We start from the raw sequence: 23,663 nt of genomic DNA, 5'->3' as shown, positions 1-23,663 counted from the left end.
CGTACGTCCGACGTATCTTTTTTTTTTTTTTAGACTCAGTTTCGCGTACCCCCGACGTATCTTTAGACTCACGGTTTCGGGTACGTCGGACGTACCTTTAGCTTTTAGTAATCGGGTACGTCCGACGTATCTTTAGACTCACGGTTTCGGGTACGTCGGACGTACCTTTAGCTTTTGGTATTCGGGTACGTCCGACGTACCTTTAGACACACCGTATACCGAATCCCCCCCCCCCCCCCCCCCCAGAAAAAAGGAAATTGTGACATTGTCTTTTTTTTTTTACTTTGATCAGACTGGCTCTTTCTGCAAGGCGGGATGGGAAACAATGGCGATTGATAAATTCAATCTCGATCGTGATCGAAAGTGCAGCATGATATATATCGACATTTAACGCGTGCAAATTACTGGCGCGGTGCTTCTGCATGCGCCTGGAGCCTCAGTTGTTGAAATTTTAATGGCACTGAATACGGCCAAGCCAGTATCCCATATTCAAAATGCATGGATATGCAGTCATTCATAATACACACAGTACCTGATTAGTGGTGAACTTTAATAGACGTCGAACTCTGCCCAAGCGGTGCTGCGAAAAACGCCACCAGGTCCCCCTTTGACACGCTGGCCCTAAATGTGTAGTGCAAAGAGAGCCGTCCGCAACCGAACGTGCATAGGGTCTCCTCTTTTTTAGTCTTGAAGTGCGGTTTCCCAAATATCAAAAATCTAGCAGGCTTCTTCCTTCAATCCAACCTTGCTTCAGAAAAGTAGCAAGCTCATCAAAACCAACTGTGGATACAATGCGAGAGGTGTTTCATTTATTTCGGCGTACTGCAACTGGCAATTTAGGTGCAAGCGAGCATCGCATGACATCGAGTGCGAGGCATGCATCCCGATGTGCATTCTGTAATGCCCAAATGCGTTAAACTTGGGCATACAGATGATGTCAAAGCGATGAAGTACATACATGCGCAATCTTTCTTACAATCAGTGGTATGAAGCTTGCTTCATTTGGCACGAATAGCTCTGGCAATTTTCGTCTTTGCAGTTGCATTCTCCATTGATCTCTCGCTTCCTGCGCATTGCATTGTTTTATTACGCATGCCAGGATGTTCTCATGGCGGTTTTCATTCATTGGTATATACCGCCAGTGGGAATACATGTGTGATGATGATGATATGTGGGGTTTAACGTCACAAAACCACTCTATGATTATGAGAGACGCCGTAGTGGAGGGCTCCGGAAATTTAGACCACCTGGGGTTCTTTAACGTGCACCCAAATCTGAGCACACGGGCCTACAACATTTCCGCCTCCATCGGAAATGCAGCCGTCGCAGCCGGGATTCGAACCCGCGCCCTGCGGGTCAGCAGCCGAGTGCCTTAGCCACTAGACCACCGCGGCGGGGCGGGAATACATGTGTGTCCACTTTATCGGTGTATAATGAAAGGCGACACCGGTTACTCCGAGATAGCTCCGGCAATCGCGGAGACCAATGGTAAGAAGAACCTGATTGTGGTCGCGATGATTTTTCGATTTACCTGTATGACGTATGTGTTGGCATTTCCTTGTTAAAGCCGGAACTTAGAGCCTTCAAAGTGCAAAATGCTGTGTGATTGTTACAACTTCAAATTATCGGTGGTTGTGGGGTGTGGTATGTTTATAGCATGCATCACCTGTCTACTGCTTCACGGCGCACACTGCGGTCAGAGACTCTGTTAAGGTTTATAATTATAGTTACTATGGTTCTTTGTCAAGGTAACTGATTACAAATAATAGGAGACCTCAATTATCACACTTTCTAATGTGACAGCTATGGAGAATGCGAGTATTTCGCTTTCCCAACACAATAGCAACAGCCCGTATCCAGCACTCTCACCATTCTGCTTTGCGAAAGCTGCGGAAATTACTAAAACTGTAATTCTTTACGTCTGTGGCAGTTCACAACGCAATAGTAGCGTCAACTGGGCCATTTTTTCGTAGAGCACAGAGTTCTTGCGTCTGCTCTTGTTTTCGCAATCATTCTGGTAAGTGAACCACCAAGTGCTTCACGGCGGTACGCTGACGTGTCCGACTAACAGAGAGAAATAAGTACCTCTCTTTCTAAGTGTTAAATGCGCAAATGCACTTAATATTTAGCTAAATCGTTGTTTAGAACGTTGTGCTTATACCTGGTTGTGCAGCTAACTGTGCAAGAGAGTCGGGCTTTGCACGGCTCAAAACTGCGTGGACAGGTGGGGCTGCGTGTCCGCAAAACACCCAAGTCTTACGTCTATAGTAATTTTCAGTCTACTTGTGTTGTTATTTTGTATGCCTGCTTTCATGTACCCATGAAGGTGATGGAAGTGCTGCTCCAAACTGCTCCAAAAGAGAAATGCTGCTCCATACTGCTCCAAAGTGCAATATTTGCTAGTAATTGTTCCAAACCTGGTCCGAAAGGATGTTGGCAAACTAAAAAAAATGAAGTGTAACAATGGGACCATCCTGCCAGTCTAAGTGAAGCCAAAAGCAAGCTGTATGTACTATCAACCTAGTATGCTACTCAATAGCGTGAATTAAGAAAAATCCTAAGGGGTGACACATATCAGGCCATGGTGTCCAATTCGTATTTCCAGTATAGGTGGTATTTTTATTTATGTAAGAAATAAATCATGCTTTGAAAAAAAAAAAAAAAAAAAAACGAGCATGGGATCTTAGCTTGAGCAATTGCGTTTTTCTCTTGAGTCTCTTTTTTTTCACCTTTTTTCGATTTCTATAGTTTACACAGCTGAGGGTCATTAAACACAGGTACACAGTAAAAGATAAAAATCCTTTTAAAAAGTTAATTGCACTATATTTAATTCTTAACACAATTATATCACACGCTAAAGCTAAATCTCAAGTGGGACGCTTGCAAGGGGTGTCCTCAGCCTGAACACCAGAAAAGTCCGAACTCTCTTGACCCTCTCCCCATCCCCCCACCCATGATTTACGCCAGCTATACTGCTTATACTAGCATATGGAATGTATAATAATAAATATAAATATTTATTATATGCTTAAGTGATGTTTTAGTTTTCAGGAGTCGTAGGAACATGCATCTGCTCCGAAAACACCAATAGCAACCCTAAGCTATAGCATTTTTTTCTGCTCCAAAGACACTTGAGCCTGCTCCAAAGCACCATTTTTTATGCTCCGGAATCTGCTCCAAAAAGCAAAATGTCGCTTCCGTAACTGTATGGGTTAAAGCGACTAACTTTCACTCGTCGGAAGCGTTCGTCAACTATACCCGTAGTTCTGTATTCATGTTTGTGAGTTTACAACTGGAAATGAAGCGTTTCAGTGTGTACAACAATATTTACACGCAGATTGATTGACCTACTCACAAAAAGGAATTCACTGAAGATATAAGCGTCGGCATACCACCGCAGGCACTCCAAATAATGACAGGCAATCTGCCGCTTTTCATAATGTGAAAATGATACAATTACTGCATACTGCCAGTTGTAACACACGAGTCCTAATCTTGGAATATTACAAAGGAGCTAGAAAAAGAAACTGCGCAGAGCAGTGAGTCAGGTGCAGAAGCTGCCACTGCACTGGTAGATTGGTTACAGCTTGGCTACTGACTAACAACAAAAAACCCATTTTACCTCCATTTTTGTTTTTTGCTGTTTCACCTGCCAGGTCATGTGACAGAAGAGATATATATGTACCTATCTTTCTTTCGAATAAACTTTAGTTGTGAGTAGGCACTCTTGGTTTGTACAATTTCCTGTTCTAGGGTTTGTGCCTGCGTGCACGCCCTTATTCAGTTAAAAGATGAATGGTTTTCTAGTAGACACGTTATAGAGCAAAATAATTGTTCATATATTAGTAAATTATGCTTTCACAATACCAAAAGCACTACTCTTGTCTAAGACGACACCTGGAAAGTGAGAAGATGCACGAAAGGGAAATTCTAGACCAAGACGTGACTTTGGAAGTTCTTGCATGAACCCTTCAAGATGTCGTAAATTTTGATGGCTTGTGCTGGGGGGCCTGAATTTGCTCTTGATTGGTAAAAATGAAGTACATTGTCCTTTGAGGAAACCATTTCTTGAAATGTGTCATGTTTCACGAAATCTCGTTCACACACTGTAGCCGGAATGTGGAAAGAACGCTTTGAAATCTCTCCTGTCATGCTGACATCAGCGTGTGAAATTTACTGTGAGACCTTGGTCTTAATTTTCTCTTCTATTAATGAATCTATGATGGGTTTCTATAAAATCGTTTGTCCAATCAAATTACTTCACTGTTTCAAGTTTGTGACCCTTTATTACCGCTTTGTACATAAGCTTGGGGTTTGTACAAATGATTATGACCATTAAGCAGTGAATATGTCAGAATGATTACTAGACTTTAGTTATTGATGCTTTCTGCAATTGTGTTGCTACGCCTTTTTAAAAGTTAATCATATAAACAGAAACAGGCATGGCTAAGATTCATAGGGTTGAAGTATTTGCTTCATTGATTCCTGTCAGACTTGTGTTCCCCATTTTTACGCTCTCAATATCATCCTACAAGTTACCACAAGTAGGCAATCAGTTTGTTGCGCTGTTCTAACAGTCATTCCGCAAGTTCTTGCACTTGCACAGTTGTAGCATTCTCACCAATCTATAGTGTCTTTCTGCCTTTTTATCACTAACGTAACTTCAATGTGAAGGCTGACTACTGCAAACAGTCCTGTGGGAGTTGGGCATGTTGCGTCGCCTCCGCTCCTGACTATTGTCAAACATTGGTCGACGTCTTGTAGCACCCGTCGTACGAGTGGTACGAGGAGCGAGGTCTGCTCAAAAGCAACTGGCTGCACAAGCATCTGGCCGAAGTGCCCGCAGTGGCCATCCTGTTCTTCGACATGGACTGGGACGACCCCAACTGGGCCGACAAGCGCAACGACTGCTCGGCCAAAATACGGGCCCTCAGGTATTCCTTTCCCGCACGCTTGCCTCTTACAAAGCTCGAGAGGCAGCGTCTGTTATACCCTGCTTGTTGTACCCATAGAGTTTCCTAAAATTACTAGAGGGAACTCTGGCGCTGCGATCGTTCAGCGACCATGGGAATGATGGGTAGTACACACATTTGCCTGGTCTTTGTACTTGCGGGTGGTGAATCGTACTTGCGGCTTGGTTGATTGCTGTGCTTCGGTTTTGTTTTGAAAGGAAGATTCGAACCTTCTGAACTTCGTGACTCGATTTGGAAAGGCAAGTGTAAAAAAATAAGATGGTGAAGTGCAACCGCTGAACATTTGCTAATATTTGTTTTGTAAGAAAACAGCTCCAAGCCACACGAACACACACGGAGCCAAAAGCAGGCCAGAAGTACGAATATTAGACAAGTATGTGTACTGCCCATCATTCCCATGCTCGCTGAAGTGCCATGTGTTGCAGCTCCCATAGACACTAGTGGCGGAGTTCCCTTTAGTGTATATTAGGAAACTTTATGGTTGTACCCATCCAAGTTGTTCTGAGCATGGGAGAGTGATAAATTTGGAGCGAGTGTGTTGTCACGGTCTCGTTATGAGGAAGCAGAAAGTAGTTGATAAAGATGAAACACTTTACCGAGCGAACTGGTACCTGTAAAAGAAAGATTCAAAGTACAGGCACTATTGCTGTACAGGGATAGCAGTGATCATGGACATTGGGTATTCACTCATCAACTCATCTGTCAAATTTGTCAGCTTTTATCAACACTTTGTCGCACCTTGCAGTTTTATCACTTGTGCTTGCAATAGCTGTAGAATATACTTGGTTACTCATATCCTGTGCATAATCTTCAAGGGCCAGTAAATAACCTCTTGATTCAATATTCTTTATTGAGAAATAACTGCATACATGCATGATGTGAGCATGCTGTGTCGAGAACTTTGCAAATAAATGATGTAGTGAAGAAGTTACCCGTTAGTGTATCTGCTCCACTACACAAGGTATAGAACAGCCTGCTTTGGCTGTTTTCGGTTTCTCACTCGGCCTTCCCAACCTTCTCGGCAGCAAAGGTAGGTAGGCGTATGCCTTTGTCGTGACTACGCCAACTTTGGTAACGTAACTTGACATCAGTGATTATATCATCGGCACACAGTCAACGGTTGAGTAAGGCTTTCACCGCAGGTGTGGGTAGGAAGTGTGGTGCGAAGGGTGCATGTCACTGGTGAGGTGTGCACCCTTCCCCTAGCAGAGAAGCTTTGAGACAACTCTTCATTGCGGAGGCTTTCGTTGTGGTAGTACTGCTTGTCCTGGTAGCCTTGAGGTTCTACTAAAATGGCAGAGGGCACCGCAGAAACATGAAAGTGCGGGTTGTGTGGCCTGAAGCTGCATCATCGCAGTGCCAAGACACCGTTTCGTAGTGAAAAGAACCATTTGATGAAATTGGTGCTGAGTATTGTTGCCCATGGGCAAGATTACGTCACTATGTAGACGAGGAGAATGAAACAGGTGGTAGAGAGAGGGACGAGAATTGTTTTTCGAAATGCAGTGGCTGTGCAGTGGTCAGCGCTGTGATATCCATAAAGCGTGATCGCTGAGACCTTCTCCTTGAATTAGGCAGCTTGTTTGGGAGGTGTAAAAACCAAGTGTCAGCCTGTTTGCTGACCTTTCGGAGTGGTCTCGAACAATTGTGCAGTTTCTAAATATTGCGGCACGGCCTGCAACGTGTGGTAGTAACAGCTTTTTGTGGGTGAAGCCAAATTGCATAAAACAAGAGAAATGAGTGCACATGGCTGTATAGCTATGCAAGTGAAGCCAAAAGGAGAGTATCTGTCCCGCAAGGTGATTGCCATGCCTCAGCCATTGTGCAGTGCCGTTAAAACTACAGCAGGACAGGCCAACAAATATTCCTGCCTAGTGTGGTGTGCCTTAGAGGTCACCTGTTAGACCGATATTGTGAGGGGAAGAGAAGAGGACTGCTTTACAAACAGTCTTGCTTGCCAAGGCGTAATGCTTTCGGATACTTATTTCATTGTTGTTGATGATAAAAGCATTATGCAAGATTGCTGCTTTATCCGTATACTTCTGGGCTCAAGTAATAGACTACACAACAAGAGGAAGACCAAAGGTGTAGTTGTCACCACAATGGAAAGAGGGTGCAGTTGGGAGACTTGTGTCATTAGTGCACACGGTCTTGTGGCTCCGCAGCAGCTGCCGTCTTTGAAGGGGCTTTACAACTCTTTTTCAAGTAGCAATGGAATGGATTCACTAGAAGAGCCTATCATGTCATAAGTTCACTGCCACAAAATTTTTAGAATTCACCCAGTACGAGCGAAGTTATAAAGATTTGTCGTACGCTGCAACAGCATTCTCTCATCCCGGCGAAAGCACTGAAAGCTAGATCGGGAGAGATAGCGGGGGGGTGGGGGGGAGGAAACGTGTTCGTTGGCCTGAATGACCTTGTTGTGCTCTTTTTTTCTTCGCGGCTTTGGTGCGAAAATATGTGGCTCTTCGGTGCAATTGCGCATGCATGCGTGGGCAAGTCTTGGCCTCCCACGTGACTCCAGTAAGGACCGACATGCTCAAATCAGCCAATGGCTGTGATAAATGGCTTTTGAGCTTGTATCGTCATTTGTAGAAAGAAGAGAAAGCAATTTATAGCTGACTTTGAGAATTTATTGTGAATTCCAGGTAGCGTCCCGTGCTATAATATTTGGCTCGCCTGTTTTTGGGGGCCCCAAAAAGTGTTGCAGGGCCCCTTTGAAACTGAACTCTTGAAACAAGTATGTGATGCTAGTTGCTTTATATGTTTGATGGGTACTTTGTTGGTGCGGGCACTTCGTTTATATTACTTATTTTTTTGTTGTTGTTGTTGTTTCTACCAGGGCAAGTCTACAGGGCAGAAACACCAAGGTGGCCTTGGTCCTGGTGCAGAACAACCTCTCCATACCAGTCGGTGAGTATCATTTTGCATCTGACTGCTGTGTGTTGGTCGTGAAGTTGGTCGCATTATTTTTTGGTTCTGGCAAGCTTTTTCCAGCCAGTGACAGTGCTTCATTTAGCAATAAGGCATTAGAGGCGTAGCTGATGTTTGTGCCCTAGCAGGTTGCCGTTAGGTCTGAAAATCTTCAAACACGGATGTCTTGGGCCATTAAGTTTGGATCCCTGACAGTTCCAGAAATTGTGGTGAGATAATCACTTTTCATGGCATTTCTTATTAGTTAATGATGAATAAAAATGTGAATTTTTTTTTTTCTAATGCTGCGGTTCAATGCAAAGAGCACCATCTTCAGCTACATGTGTAAAGAAGCTGGCCCTTCGGAGTAGTCGAAAGGGCCAGCTTCACACTAGGGATCTTTTTCGACTTTGAAAAATCCTTCGACTTTGTAGAACCGGAGCTTCTTTTTCAGAAATTACCTCTTTACGACTTCCATGGTGGGGTGCTGTCTCTGATAAAAAACTATTTACCTGACGGGTCACAGTACACAGTTATCAATAACTTTAAATCTGCAACCCACCTTACAAAATATGGAGTACCTCAGGGGTCTATTGTTGGACCGGTTTTGTTTTTAATTTGTATAATTGACATTGTTAATATAGAAGAATGAAAAAATAGAGTATCATATGCAGATGACATGAATGTTTTTTTTTTCTGGGATTGATTTAAATGACACCTTTATGCAGTCGAATATATGGTTAGAAAAACTTAACTCTTGTTTAGGCGCTAACAAACTTTCAACTTAATACAATGAAAACACAATTCGTCTTATTAAAAGCCAAGGGATATCAACAAACCCCATCGCTGATATTTCACGGAACACTTCTACATCACACATCAACCATCAGATTTCCAGGGGTAATATTTCACTATAATCTCTCATGCATGCTACATGTGGATTTATTAAGGAGGAATGTCTGTAAAGCAATCAGGTTACTTAATAAATTAAGGCACTTTCTACCACCTCATGCGAAAGGACAGCTTTACTATGCTGTGGTGTGGTCTACAACCACTGAGACGAACTTAAGTACACCTTTATCATTGCAAAAGTGGGCAATTCGAGCAGTTGGAAATATCCCATACGCTGTGAGTACAATTCACATACTTAAGTATACATACTTAAGCTACTATACTATATTGCCAATAAAGCATCTACTTAATTTAAGGTTGTCACTGGAGGTAATGTGCCAGTATACAAGTAATAAAACTGTTTTCGTGGAAAAATATCACATCAAACAAACTCCCTATGAACTACGTAAAAACGAAATTGTCAAATCCCAATCACGAACAAACTACGGCTTACAAAAAATGACAACATTAATGCCTGACATTTTAAACGAATACCCAGGTGTAATAAACTTACTGCAAAATAGAATCTCTTCAACTCAATTCAAAAGGCAAGTAAAAATTTATTGTTTTTTTTAGTTTTAAAGGAACACTGACATCAAATTTCAAGATCGAGACGTGCCTATCATTCGATCGCTTGGTATGTATAAGTCTTCTTGGCCAAGTTTGAATGGCATCCGTCGCGTGGAAGTTATTTCAATTGGACGTCAGTGAAGAGAAGCTAAGGAGAGAAAACAGAAAATAGACTGCCCTGCGACATCGACACTAGTGCTACGTGTTCGGTGTGATACATTCCACAAATATCATCCTGAGTGACAATACGCTAGTAACAATGACGCTGACGATCTGAGTGTGTTTGGAGCCAACTCCCGGCCATGCCCTCACTAATGGCTCTCCTTGCTGTGTTAAAGCGTGCGAGTGATTTATCGTGCCGCATTTACTGATTTGACTCGTGCTCAGCATAAGTACGATCATTCAAAGTGACAACACGTGCCAGAATGTCGGGGAACCGCTGCGCAGTGAGAACCTGCACGTCGAGAAGCAGAAAAAGCGGAAATTGCGTGGCATTTCATGCCTTTCTAAGCCACGAACCTCCACGCAGCCAGTTGGGTGACTTCGTACGCGCTGATGGACAAAGGGACTGCGTCTAAAAAGAACAGCCGCATTTGCTCACTTCACTTTGCGCTGAGCTGCTACAGAGTAAATCTTGTGTTGGGGAACGAGTTGGGTTTCAATGGCAGTACGAGGCCCCTTCTCGAGGCTGGGGCTAAACGGAGAGGGGAAGAACAAGTTGGCGCTGCTTAACCTAGCTAGCGGAAAACACACAGAGGGGCTTTAGTCTACATCATCAGAGACACAGCTGGACTGACTGCACGTGCGCTCCTAGCAGACGAAATGCCAGTGTGCGTGACGTCACCATTTTTTGTGAAAGCAGCATCAGCTGTGCAGCGGCCTCGACGTGGCCGCGAGGTAGCGCTGACAGCACTACAATTTACCGGGCTTTCGACTCATTTTTTAACTACGTACAGTAGCTGATATTATCGATGATGTGGTAATTATCGAAGAGGGTGTCCTAAATCTTTTACTTAATATAAATACAAGAAAAATCCCCGGCCCTGATGGTATACCAAACGAATTTCTGTACAGATACGCTGAATGGGCGGCTCGCTTCCTTACAAAAATATTTCAGTCGTCCCTGCGCAGTGGCTCTTTTCCACTAGCGTGGAAGCGGGCTAAAATTACCCCTGTTCACAAAAGTGGCTCCTCACGGGACGAACGCAACTACCGTCCTATTTCGCTTATCAGTACATGTTCAAAGATACTCGAGCACATTATTAACAAACACCTGATGTCCTATCTTGATACGCACAATCTATTATTTTCGAAGCAGCATGGCTTCCGCCGAGGCTTATCTACAACTACACAGTTAATCGAATTTGTTCATGATCTTTCAAAAACTATCAACTTGTGTGGTCAAACTGATGTGGTATATTTGGATTTCGCAAAGGCATTTGATAAAGTGTCGCACTCAAAGCTCCTGTTTAAAATTGACAAAACGTTTCAAAATAACAACTTGACAAAATGGTTTTCATCCTATCTCAGCTGCCGTCAGCAGTTTGTTCAAATAAAAAATAAACAGTCTAGAGCAGTTGCAGTTATTTCTGGAGTTCCCCAGGGGAGCGTGCTGGGTCTCCTTTTATTTTTGTTATATATAAATGACTTACCAAACCGGGTTACGGTCCCGATAAGGTTGTTTGCCGACGACTGTGTTGTTTATAGCAGAATCGAGACTGAACATGACCAAGTTGATCTAAACAACAATCTTCAAAGAATAAAGGATGGGTGCGAAGAATGGCAAATGAGTTTGAACACAGAAAAAACAGTCTTTATGACTATAACTAGAACGAAAGCACCTCTAGATTACAACTACTAGATTGGCAATGCTTTCCTTAAGCTTGTACAAAACTATAAATATCTTGGGTTATGGTTCACGCCCGACCTCCGGTGGAACACTCATATTGATAATGTATGCTCCAGGGCTACCAAAGCACTGTATAGCCTTAGACGTAACCTTTATACCGCCCCATCTGATATAAAGTGTCTTGCTTACAAAACCCTTGTCAGACCTATTATCGAATATTCTAAAATTGTCTGGGACCCTTACACAAAGACAAACTGCAATAAAATAGCAAAAATACAGCGACTTGGTGCGAGATTTATTTTTAATAAATATCGCCGACATCATTCACCTACTGAACTTTGTAAAAAAAGCTGGACTGGATAGTCTTGAACTTAGGACGAGGATTGAGCGTCTGATATTCCTCTTCCAGTTAATTCATAATCATTTTAAACTAAACTATTCAGATTGCTTCCAGGTCAACACACAAGAACACTCCAGACATCGCCATAATATGTACATACCACCCCTAGTCCCACGTAACGATTGCTTTAAGTTTAGTTACTTTCCACGTGATATTGAAGATTGGAATATGCTGCCAGAGTCTATAATTGGTTGTTCCTCGCTTACATCATTTGAACAGAATCTAAAACGTTTATTTTCTGAATAACGGTGGTGTGCGTGTGTACTTTTTGTTGGTTGCATGAGACTGTAGTAGTTGTCTTTCAAATCTTCAGCGCGGTGCAAAAGTGCCGCCTCTAATGCGTCATGTGCTGTTCTGCGCGTATGTATTGCATTGCATGTGTGTTCCATTTCTTGTTATGTATAACTTCGAGTTGCTGCTCACAATAATACCGAGAAATTATCTCGAGACCTGTGCGGTACTTCTTTTTCGCAAATAATTGTCTGTACCTCCACCCTGTAACGGCCAACTACTGGGCTGACAGTATAAATAAATGAAATGAAATTAATCAATATTACAGATATTCATTCGTACCTCGTATGCGTTTTAGGTTGCGAATCGCTTCTAGGGGGTCGATAGCTACTCGGCGCAAAAATCTTGACATGAGTAAATTTGATGTCAGTGCTCCTTTAAGGTGTAGTGCTTAGTTATGTATTGAACTATTGTGAAATGCCTAGCAATGTATATTGTAAAATCCTTTTTTTAAACAGATACTGCCACATTTGCACAACTGTCTTGTTGGTCTTTTTTTTTTCCTGTTGTGTTTTCCTCTCAAAGCTACAAGAGCAGTTTTTTTTTATTTTCTTCTATTATATCATAAAGTGCTATTGCGGTTATGTTAAATTGTGAACGACATCACGCACTGCTGTAATTGTTGTCTCCGTGATGTAGCCTAGACAGGCATCTTTCGGGCCTTTTGCTGCATCTCCTAAGACAATTGTAAATTTGTCTTGAGTAAAGTCTGAATGAATGAATGAAAAAAGTTATCAATTTATGCTAGTTACAGTGAGAACTGCCGTTCTTTGCCTAAGCACTGGGATAATGATGTAACATAGTCTGGTTGCTTGCCATGTTGGTGTTGTGTCCATAATTTTCATGTCAATCAAAACATTTGTCACAATTGTTTTACCTAACCAGTGATGATCCAGTGATCTAGAGAAATTTGATGTCAATTTTCTAGGAAATTGATGGCACAGGTATGATTAAACCCTTTTCATGCAGTTTTGCGTAAACCTGGCTTTATACCACGAGAAACTATTTTATGTAATCAATTGTGAGTTTATAAAAAAAAAGTGAACTCACTGTGTGGTACAGTGGTAACACACTATGATACAATATAATACAGTAGAACCAGAGTCCTTCAATACATTTACTGGTCCTGGAGCTTCGCCGTAACTTTATGGGAGAGCTTTGCACGCTGCGAGTGGAGGCTGCCGGGTGGTGCTGCATCCTCACGTGCGGCATCACGCAGAGCGGAGCGAAGTGGGCGGGTGGTGCAGCTATGGAGTCAATGCATAATATTGTGGCGTGTCATTGCGCAGTTTCACCGTACGATTACTATTGTGCATAGTGTGCTGTGCCTGAAAATCGAGAAGAATGCTGTATAACGCAGTGTACCTGGTTGTTGATTCAGTGGCAAGGGAAATGATGAAAAGGTCTCGCTGCTTAGAGGCAGTGTGTCACAAAACGAGCGCTCAAAAAAGGGCGCGCCGCCAAATTCTCGCGACGAAGCGCCAGAGTGACGCCGCGAGGTCAACCATAAAAAAAAGAAAACAAACATCCAACGACTCCCCGGGCGCGCGCCTCTCCTCTCGGAAGCGTAGGTTCGCCGACGAACCTCCTCACCCCACATCGGCGGCCGAGCAAGCTCTGGAAATTTCTAGATGGAAAGGGGCGTGGTGATGCCGGGTTGAGTCATCCGTCGCGGACGGCCTTCGAACCGTCTCGCCCTCTCCCCAGCCTTCGCTGCGCATCGCGCCGACGAAATGATCAGAACTTTCTGGAATCTCGCGCGGAAGGTATTTAGTGCAGCCGAGACGAGAGATCAGGAGAAGACGGAAGTTAGCGCCAGAGCGCGTAGGGATTCCGCCGTGTAGTCGGCGAAGGTTTTGTTCGTAGAGACAAAGCAGGAGAAGGAGATGATTTCCACCTGAGGGGTGACGACTCGAGCTACAGGCAAGAGTGTGTGTTTACCGCTATCGAGCGAAGACGCGTGGCAACAGCTGCGTGTGTGAAGCCGACAGGTTTCCGGTGAAGAAGTTGAAGCTTGAAGAGTTGCCGATTGAAGACGCGAGGTTTCCTGGAAGAGAAACTTCGGCGAGGTTTTCTGGAAGAGAAACTTCGGGGGCAGCGGAACGACAACAACACTGGACTTTGAGTGAGTGATTCTCGGAAGAGTATCATCCAGACTTTCGTTACAAGAACTTTGGACTGAATAGGTTTTCTATCTCTTTAGTTTTTAAGTGTCTTGGTTGTTCAATGCATGCGACTGCATTGTAGTGCGTATTGTTGTCTGTGTCCGTTGTTTCGAGTGTGGCTGATTGTACTGTGTAGTACGTTGTTTGATTGGTGACATATTGTATGCAACTATTGTGGAGTGTGCATACTTGTGTATTGTTTTTGATCTGCCATTATTGAGAATATAATTTTATTTGTTTATTAACTCTCGGCTCTGACTTGTTCTTTGGGCCACAGCCGGCGTCCGCTGGCGCGCCAAAAAGGACCACTTCTAAATTGTCCACGCTTTCGTGGTGCGGTTCGGGGGACCGATACTTCGGCCCTTGGAATCAGCCCGGCGATCGCCTCCCTAATTAACGGGACCTGTGACACAGTGAACGGCAGGAAAAGTGGAAGCACATAGTACGGTTATAAGAAGCTAGTGGTTTCACGTTTCATTCTCCAAAAGAGCGCATGTGGGAAAAGCACTTGAGAGTGACAGCGTTAGCATGGACTAGTGACTACCTGGAGGTGTTGTTGTCAAGTCACCTCACAATGCTCTGAAACTATGCCGGACTTAGTTCCAAGGATTTTCCACGGTCTCCCGACCTATTCAGATAGTGCAAAAAGGTCCTGAGCTCATTCGCCTACCAAGCGATGCCGGGAACCGTCAGGTGAGCTGGAGACTGTTGAGGCTGCACTGTAAAAGAGCTCTCTTGCCACAGCTGCCATGAATAGTGACATAGTTAATGAAGGTGATCATACTGGCTGTTGGAAGACAGGAATAGAGAAGCTCGGTGAGTCAAATACTCGCCGTTATCCTTTAAACAGGCACTCAAATGGTTCAAAGTGTTGAGGCAACATACCAAACAGAAGTAACTACACGCAGCTCGTTACAGTTGAAAAATTTAAAGCTCACATCTGTTGCATGCAGCAGAGACTTCAGCGCTACTAATAGAGGTTTGCTAGGGTGATTGGGCAAGAGCGGTTGCACGACAATGCTGTACAATACTTGCGCAAGCTGTAAAAGCGTGAAAAGTGAATTTTCGATACAATGTGTCATGAGCATGAGCAAATAGCCTTTTTTGTGTCGCATGTCGACCCCGCCGGCGCATGACGCAGTGGGTCAATTTTTACATTTGAGGAGGAATGTAAGGCTTTTGCCTTAGCAGTAGAAACAATAAAGAAAGGCAGAGGCAAAATACAGCATCAGTAAGCTACAGAGCAAAGTAAAGGACTGGGAATCTACATTGCATGGCCAAGCGAACTTGGAATGCGCTACAGCACCGTAGGGATAAATCAACGCAATACAAGACACGAGAACAAGGCAATAGTCATGTGATGTATTGCTTGATCGTCATCTCTTGCTAAATTCAAAGCGCTGATTCATTCATACTGGATGTTGATTTAATAAATACAAGGCAATTCTAAGATGTATATGTGTATATAGAAATACTGATATATAGCCTAAAATGTTGGATATGCGCGGTCAAAAGTTGCAACCACTGCGCTTCCATGATGCGGTAAAAACCACCGGAGTTGCTGAAGAACTCTGTATGTTTACAAATTTTCACTAGACTTTCCAGGAAACACTAAAAGAAGCATGCTTTTATAACAGTAGCATATCTTATATAGTAGAACCAGCATGCCGTCAAATTTCGAGCTTCAAGGCCACATTCCACGCTAAATTTTACTGTATTAAAGCTTCCCCGAATTTCCTTGAAGGTAACACCACTCTGAAGATGTATTGAGCCTTCACAGCTACATTTAATCACGTTTGGCAGCTCCGTCGCGTGCCATACATTTGTAGCATTGCAGCCGCTCCGATGCCCCACCGGGGGTGATGGTGCCCCTAGTGGTTACTCCTGTCCCTATATCAAACTTTCGTCGAAGCTTCCTCAGAGTAAATGTATTAAAGGACTCTGGTAGAACCTTTTGAATACTTTTTTCGCTACCCTGAAAAATAAATAAATAAAGTGAAAATGCAATAGCCAGGAAACATGTAGTTTGAACATGTCAGAATGGTTAGCCAAAAAAAAAAGAGCCATCTAAATGGAACAGCTATATTGTGAATGCATAGCTAATATGTTTGAAATGTTGCTGGGAGTTATTCTTGCAATCACAAGCTAGAAAACAGGGTTTGTGAGCACTTGTACCAATCGGGCACTTCTCCCCATCCGGCTTGAACTAAATCAATAGTTTGTGCATGTTTGAAAGCATGTGACATGACAGTGATGCATTAAATGATATTTTATTGAGATATTGAACCTCGTAAACCAGTCGCTTGAATTTACTACACTATCCCAATGCTCGAGTGTCTTTCACATGTTACATTGTCCAGTGGTATGATCAGCCAGTTTTCCCTCTGTCCCTGTGCATGTCCTGCCAGGAGACAATATGCTGGCCACGGAGCGGGCGCACGCCTTGTGCAATGCTTGCGAGATTCCCCCAAAAGCCCTCTTTGTGCTCCCCTACTCAGACCACCTGTTTGGCTTCATTCTGAGGTGAGCCACTTTTTGGTAGTGCCATGTTCATACCACTCTAGCTTTGATGAATGCGTAGATTCTGACAAGGTGGACATATGTCGTTAGATGGAAATAATGCAACTGTCTTTTGCCCTGATCAAGATGTATTTCGTGACAGTGGCTATGGACTTGGGTTTTCCTAGATGGCCCACTGGTAGTTCCATATTGGACAGTGCTTAATATTGAATTTAATGCCGTGATTCTATTGTGGAGAACATGAGTATCAGTGTTCGTCCTTGGAGTTTAGAGCATTGTCATTTGACCTCTGAGCATAGCCAGTGCTTCTGGCATTGCTCCTTGTATGTCTCTAATAATAATAATAATAATAACAATAATAATATAGGCATGTGTTATGCACTTCATCCTTGTATGAGCAGCAGTCAATCATCATCATTTGTTGTGGCTGATAATTATCATCGTTTTTGTGTGTGCACTTCTTAACTGGATCTGTGTTGCTTGTTCGCGGCCAAATGTTGTAACAACAGAGTCGTTATGCGTGGTGGAGGTGTGGGGTTTTTCAGCAATGATAGTTTTTCAGTTTTTCTTTGTTGTATTTTTTTATTACCTTATGCATAGGCTAGCATTAATATCAGTCTTTCATGATATTGTTACATAGAGTGAGACAGGACGTGAATATTTGCCAATGTATTTACACCGATAAAATCGGAGCGCAGCACACAGAGAGAGCAAACCAGTCCTCTTCTTCGTCTTCTGTCCACAGAATGGTTCACCCTTCTTGTGATAGGTACGTAGCATTACTCCCGGTTGTAAAAGCACCGGCTCGGTGCACTTTTTAGGTGTTCTTCAGAAGGGGGGTAGTATGGTTTCAACCTACTGACATGGACTACGTCACTAGGGGGGTTTGCAGACAGGTTAGTCCCGGAGACTAGAATGACCTGATAGGTAACGTCTGTTACCCTTTGTATGATAACGTAAGGTTCCTTGTACTGAGATAGTAACTTCTCTGACAATCCAACACGACGAACTCGGCACCAGAGAAGAACTAGAGAACCAGGTGAGAAGTCACCGTCGACATGCTTGCTGTCGTAGAGAGCCTTCTGGGTTGCTTGTGAAGCCAACAGCATAGAGCGGGCAATCTGACGTGCGTGGTCGGCACGAGCGATAGCGTCACGTGCTTATTCACTCGGCGGAGGTGTAGTAGTCATTAGTAGGGTGTCCATTGGTATGGTCGGATTACGGCCATACAGCATATGAAAAGATGAATAACCTGCGGTATCATGACGATATGAATTATAGGCGAACGTCACGTGAGGTAGCGCTAGATCCCAGTCATGGTGGTCAGATGAGACATACATCGAGAGCATGTCCGTGAGGGTGCGATTTAGGCGTTCGGAAAGGCAATTTATTTGAGGATGGTAGGAAGTGGTCAGTTTGTGTTGCATTGAGGGAGAGTGCAAAAGGTCGTCGAGTATGCGTGACAAAAATGCGTGTCCACGATCGGTGAGCAATTGCCAAGGAGTGCCATGGTTTAGAATTACATCGTGGAGCAAAAAGTTGGCAGTGTCAGTAGCAGTGCTGGTGGGGAGCGCTCTAATGATGGCAAACCTGGTCGCATGGTCTATAGCAACGGCGACCCACTTGTTTCCAGAGTTTGATTCAGGGACTTGTTCCCAGAGTTTGATTCAGGGAATGGTCCGGGGTGAACCCGGGACCATTCCCACCAACACGGAAGAAAGGTTTGGTAGGTATGGAGATCGGGTGAAGGAGTCCAGCAGGGGGTGCGGCAGGTCGTTTTCAACGTTGGCATTTATCGCAGGAGGCCACGTAATGCCGAACAAACCGCGCGAGACCACGCCAAAAGAAGCGGTGCCAGACGCGGTCGTACGTGCGAGATACGCCCAAGTGGCCGGCAGTTCATTTATCGTGAAGCTCATGCAACACCGCTGAACGGAGATGGTTAGGCACGACTTCAAGTAGCTCAGGGCCATCTGGCTGGACGCTACGATGGTACAGCGTGCTGTTTAGGAGGACGAATGTGCGGAGTGACACGTCGTTAGAGTGACATTCTAGACGGGCAATGAGTGACCGCAAGGAAAGATTGCGACGCTGTTCGTCACCAATCTGACGAAACCTAGACATGGACATGATGTTGGGGCCAGGCTTGCTGACTGATTCATCTGCTTGGTCAACAAGGTGCTTGGTCAACAAGGACAAGCAATCAGCATCCAGATGGAGGCCTCCAGACTTGTAGGCAACTGAGTAGGAGTACTCTTGAAGGAGCAACGCCCAACGACGAAGTCGTCCAGAACTGTCTTTCAGTGAAAAAAGCCTAAAGTGGGCGTGATGATCTGTGACGACAAGGAATGGGCGGCCATACAAGTAAGGACAAAATTTGGAAACCGCCCAGACAAGAGCAAGGCCTTCTCGTTCTGTTATAGAGTAGTTACGCTCAGACTTTGAAAGGATATGACTTGCATATTGCCACCCACACGTAGTGGGTTGACAGCAAGAGCGGCTCTCAATCTGAAGGAAAAAGAGGTCGCGTGTTTCTTCTCGACTCGAGAGCCAGCCACGCCTGACGCATCGTCTTAAAGCTAGCTACTCAGTGGTCTAATAAACCCCCAGTACTTTTGATTCCTCGTGACAAACTGGTGGAGGTGCTGGGTAGTCTCACAGATGCTGCAGACCCCCCCAGGAAGCACACGATTCTCCTCTTTCTTCGGATTGAGAACCGCTCTTGCTGTCGACCCACTATGTGTGGGTGGCTTCGCAAGTTGCTCTAAGATCCGCCAGACATCCATCACTCAACACAGGATCATCATGTACTAGGACGCACGCCCAATACACCAGCACCCATACCGCGTGTCGGCTAAAGAACGTGAAGCGGTACGTACGCAAGTCCGCGAGATGCTTGACGATGGCGTTATCGAACCATCCAACAGCCCATGGTCATCTCCAGTCGTGCTTGTCAAAAAAAAGGACGGGTCGCTACGCTTCTGCGTCGAATACCGAAAGCTTAACAACATGACCAAAAAGGATGTCTACCCGCTGCCGCGTATCGACGATTCGCTGAATAGACTTCGTCATGCCCATTATTTCACTTCTCTCGATCTCAGAAGCGGGTACTGGCAAATCGTGGTAGATCAGCGAGACCGCGAGACGACAGCCTTCCTGACTCCAGACGGCCTATTCCAATTTTGAGTACGCCCTTTCGGCTTGTGTTCAGGGCCGGCAACTTTCCAGCGAATGATGGACACTGTCCTCACAGGGCTCAAGTGGCAAACTTGTCTTGTCTATTTTGATGATGTGGTGGTCTTCGCTGCCACATTCGAGCAGCACCTTCACCGCCTGCGCAGCGTGCTAAAGGCTATCAGATCCGCAGACACACCCATGCATCAAACACACAGCGCTCACTTCCAACTGGTTTATTCATAGCTCGAAGGCTTGAATGTATACAGGACACATTGTGCGCACACACACCAAAGAAGTGATCTTTATTTTTTCATTGAAAAAAATAAAGATCACTGTGTAAGCGCCCCTTCAATTTCGTTGTTACCAAGCGAACTTCAGTTTATCGCTCCAAGGCTATGACATTGATTAACTGTACGTTTTGATAATGTATGCTGTTGGCCTTCTTTGGTGTGTGTGCGCACAATGTGTCCTGTATATATTCAAGCCTTCGAGCTATGAATAAATTAGTTTGAAGTGAGCGCTGTGTGTTTGAAGCATGGTTGTGTGCGTGTGTGAGTGATCGTGTCAAGTTTTCGCGCTCGAATTAACTTTTCGAAATGCTCTACCAACTAGCCCAACAACAAGTTCTCTTAGATCGGCAGACCTCACACTAAAGCCACAGAAGTGCCACTTCGGCTATGAAGAACTAAAATTTCTTGGACATGTAGTTAGCGCCGAAGGAGTCCGGCCCGATCCAGACAAGCTTGCCGCTGTTGCCGAATTACCAGCTCCTGTCGATAAGAAAGCCGTCCGGCGCTTCTTTGGTTTGTGCGCCTCCTATCGCCGGTTCATTCACGGCTTTTCACTGATAGCGGAACCTCTGACTCTGTCTCACAAGGGACGACACGCCGTTTGTCTGGGAAAACGAGCAACAAGCAGCTTTTGATGAACTGTGACAGCGCATGCAATCAGCCCCCGTTCTCGCTCATTTCGACAATGATGCTGACACGAGGTTCATACTGACGCTGGTAACATTGGGCTCGGTGCAGTGCTTGTTCAGAGTCAAGAGGACATCGAAAGAATGATAGCCTATGCCAGCCGCTCTCTATCCCGTGCCGAGGCGAATTATTCCACTACGGAGAAAGAGTGCCTCGCTGTTGTGTGGGGAATAACCAAGTTTCGCCCGTACCTATATAACCGTGCCTTCAAGATAGTGACGGACCACCACGCCCTCTGTTAGTTGGCAAGCCTGCGCGACCCTTCAGTACGGCTAGCACGGTGGAGCTAGTGGCTGCAGGAATTTGACGTCGCCATCGTCCATAAATCCGGCCGTAAGCATGAAGACGCTGACACACTGTCACGTGCACCCATTCATGTAGTCAGTCAGGAAGCGGAGGAAGACGAAGGCTTCCTGGGCGCCATTAGCTCATAAGACTTGAGCAAACGGCAGCGAGATGACGCAGAGATTCGTCCGATCATCGATCATTTAGAGGGCTAGGGCACATTCATACCACGTCATTTATCCCGCTTGTTGACGTCGTTCTGCCTTCGAGACAGTGTGCTGTACAAGAAGAACGCTCGTTCGAACAACCGGGCTTACCTCCTGGTAGTTCCTCGAGATACGCGAGACGACGTCCTCTTCGCTTGCCATGACGAACCCACATCCAGTCATCTGGGCTACTCACGCACATTTGCCACAGTGAGCGAGAGGTACTATTGACCAAGACTTTCGGCAAGCGTCAAGAAGTACGTCAGGAGCTGTCAGGAATGTCAGCGCCGCAAGCAACCGTCTGTTAAGCCAGCTGGTTTGCTTCAGCCCATTGAAGCACCTTGCAAGCCGTTCGACCAAGTAGGCATGGACATTCTCGGGCCATTTCCCCTGTCTGCAGACAGCAACAAATGGGTGATTGTCGCGACCGACTATTTGACACGCTATGCTGAGACGCAGGCGATCCCACGAGCCACGGCTTCTGAGGTAGCACAATTTTTCATGCGCCACATCGTGTTACGACACGGTGCTCCTTCCAGTATAATAACGGACAGAGGGACGGCAATCACGGCGCAGCTTATGGACGAAGTTTTCAAACTGAGTAACACCAGACACCGAAAGACAACTGCGTACCACCTGCAAACCAACAAACTTACTGAGCGACTGAATAAGACCATCACAGACATTGTCTCAATGTACATTGACGTACAGCACAAAACATGGGACTGGATCTTACCGTACGTGACCTTCGCGTATAATACCGCGGTGCAAGAGACCACGCGATTCACGCCATTTCGGCTTCTCTACGGCCGCGAAGTGCAGACCATGCTGGACTCTATGCTACCGTGTCTAGACGAAGATGAGTTGGAAACTGACGCCGAAGAAGCAGAGCGTGCTGAGGAAGCCCGGCAGCTCGCGCATCTACACATCGGCCAGCAACAGCAGGCAGACGCACGGCGCTACAACACCCGCCACAGAGAAGTGTTTTATAACTCCGGTGACCAAGTTTGGGTGTGGACGCTCAGCCGCCGCCGTAGCCTTAGTGAAAAGTTACTGAGCCGGTACTTTGGTCCATATAAAGTGCTATGCCGTGTCAGTGACGTGAACTACGAAGTGTTTCCGGGCTCAACACCGCAGGCACGAAGCAGGACACGACCGAGGCCGGACGTTGTTCATGTGTTGCGCATGAAACCATTTATTGCGCGTTCGTGACTTTTTCTTTGCCGTACACTGTTCTTTGTGTTATTTATTTATTTTTGTGGACTTGCTTTTTCGTTAATTGATTTTTCCTATATTGGCACGCTCTTTAATTTCTACATTTAGTTTATCTGATTTTCCTATTTTTTTTTTCACGTGCCTATGTCGTAACATTGGGGTGGTGCTATGTACTTTTCTTTCCCTCTTTTGGGACTTTTTTTTCTTTTTTGAAAGGGAGGAAAATGCCATTCACATGTAGTGGGTCGACAGCAAGAGCGGCTCTCAATCTGAAGGAAAAAAGAGGATGGCGTGCTTCTTCTCGACTCGAAAGCCAGCCACGCCTGACGCATCGTCCTAGAGCTAGCTACTCGGTGGTCTAACAAACCCCCAGTACTTGTGATTCCTCGTGACAATATGCAATTACACGATCAGTTCCCCGCTAAGTTTGGGCCAAACTGCGCCGATGCCGTGACTGCTAGGGTCTGTGCGCACTTCTGTAGGAGCATCTGGGTTGAAATGTGCAAGTATCGGTGGTGTCATTAGAGCGGTGATTAGTCGAGAGAAAGGGCTAGCTTGAAGAGGACCCCAACAAAACGGGACGTCGTGTTTGAGAAGGTCTGTGGTGGACGTGCTGGTCCTTCCCTGTACCCATCACGAAGCTCCGCAACGGCCGAATCATCACGGGTCCTACCATGTCACAAGTTCAAGGAACATCGTCTTCACCACCCACCTCTTCTGTGACTCCTACCTGTGTTGTCCTACCTCCTGCTCGTGATCCTGGCGTATTTTCCAGACAGGATGGCCTTGACGTTGACAAGTGGCTCAACAAGTATGAACGGATCAGCGCCGGCTTTAAGTGGGACCCGACACTCATGCTTGCCAATATGCTGTTTTACCTTCATGGCCCTCCGTGGGTGTGGCTCGAGACGCATGAAGCCGACATTATCTGCTGGGACACTTTCAAGGAGAAGATCTGTGACCTTTTTGGGAACACCGCTGCACAACAGATAACTGGGCGAAATCGGTTACTCGGGCACAGACATCTACCGAATCCCACATCGCGTATATTCACAACGTTATCGCCCTTTGCCGCCAAGTAGACGAACACATGCCCAAGCCTGAGAAGGTATAAAATGTGCTCAAAGGCATCGCCGACGATGCCTTCAGCTGGCTTGTCTACACTAACGTCACCACTACCGATGAAATCATCCAAAACTGCCGGCGGTTTGAACACGCCAAGAGCCGCCGT

At 45.3% G+C, this 23,663-nt stretch overlaps 1 protein-coding gene across 1 annotated transcript in view; it reads left to right on the top strand.

Moving 5' to 3' along the window:
• LOC119169445 (trafficking protein particle complex subunit 11 gry) overlaps nt 1-23,663 on the top strand; it is a 153,520-nt gene that overhangs the window by 6,731 nt on the left and 123,126 nt on the right. The window contains exons 2-4 of the mRNA XM_037420514.2: nt 4,765-4,934; nt 7,816-7,886; nt 16,461-16,575. Coding sequence (XP_037276411.2) covers nt 4,765-4,934; nt 7,816-7,886; nt 16,461-16,575 — 356 coding nt within the window. The remainder of the gene's footprint in view (nt 1-4,764; nt 4,935-7,815; nt 7,887-16,460; nt 16,576-23,663) is intronic.

The sequence above is a fragment of the Rhipicephalus microplus genome, unplaced genomic scaffold, assembly GCF_043290135.1.
Source record: "Rhipicephalus microplus isolate Deutch F79 unplaced genomic scaffold, USDA_Rmic scaffold_23, whole genome shotgun sequence".
Taxonomy (NCBI): domain Eukaryota; kingdom Metazoa; phylum Arthropoda; class Arachnida; order Ixodida; family Ixodidae; genus Rhipicephalus; species Rhipicephalus microplus.
The sequence above is the reverse complement of the archived record's forward strand: the minus strand, read 5'-3'. Positions and strand labels throughout refer to the sequence as shown.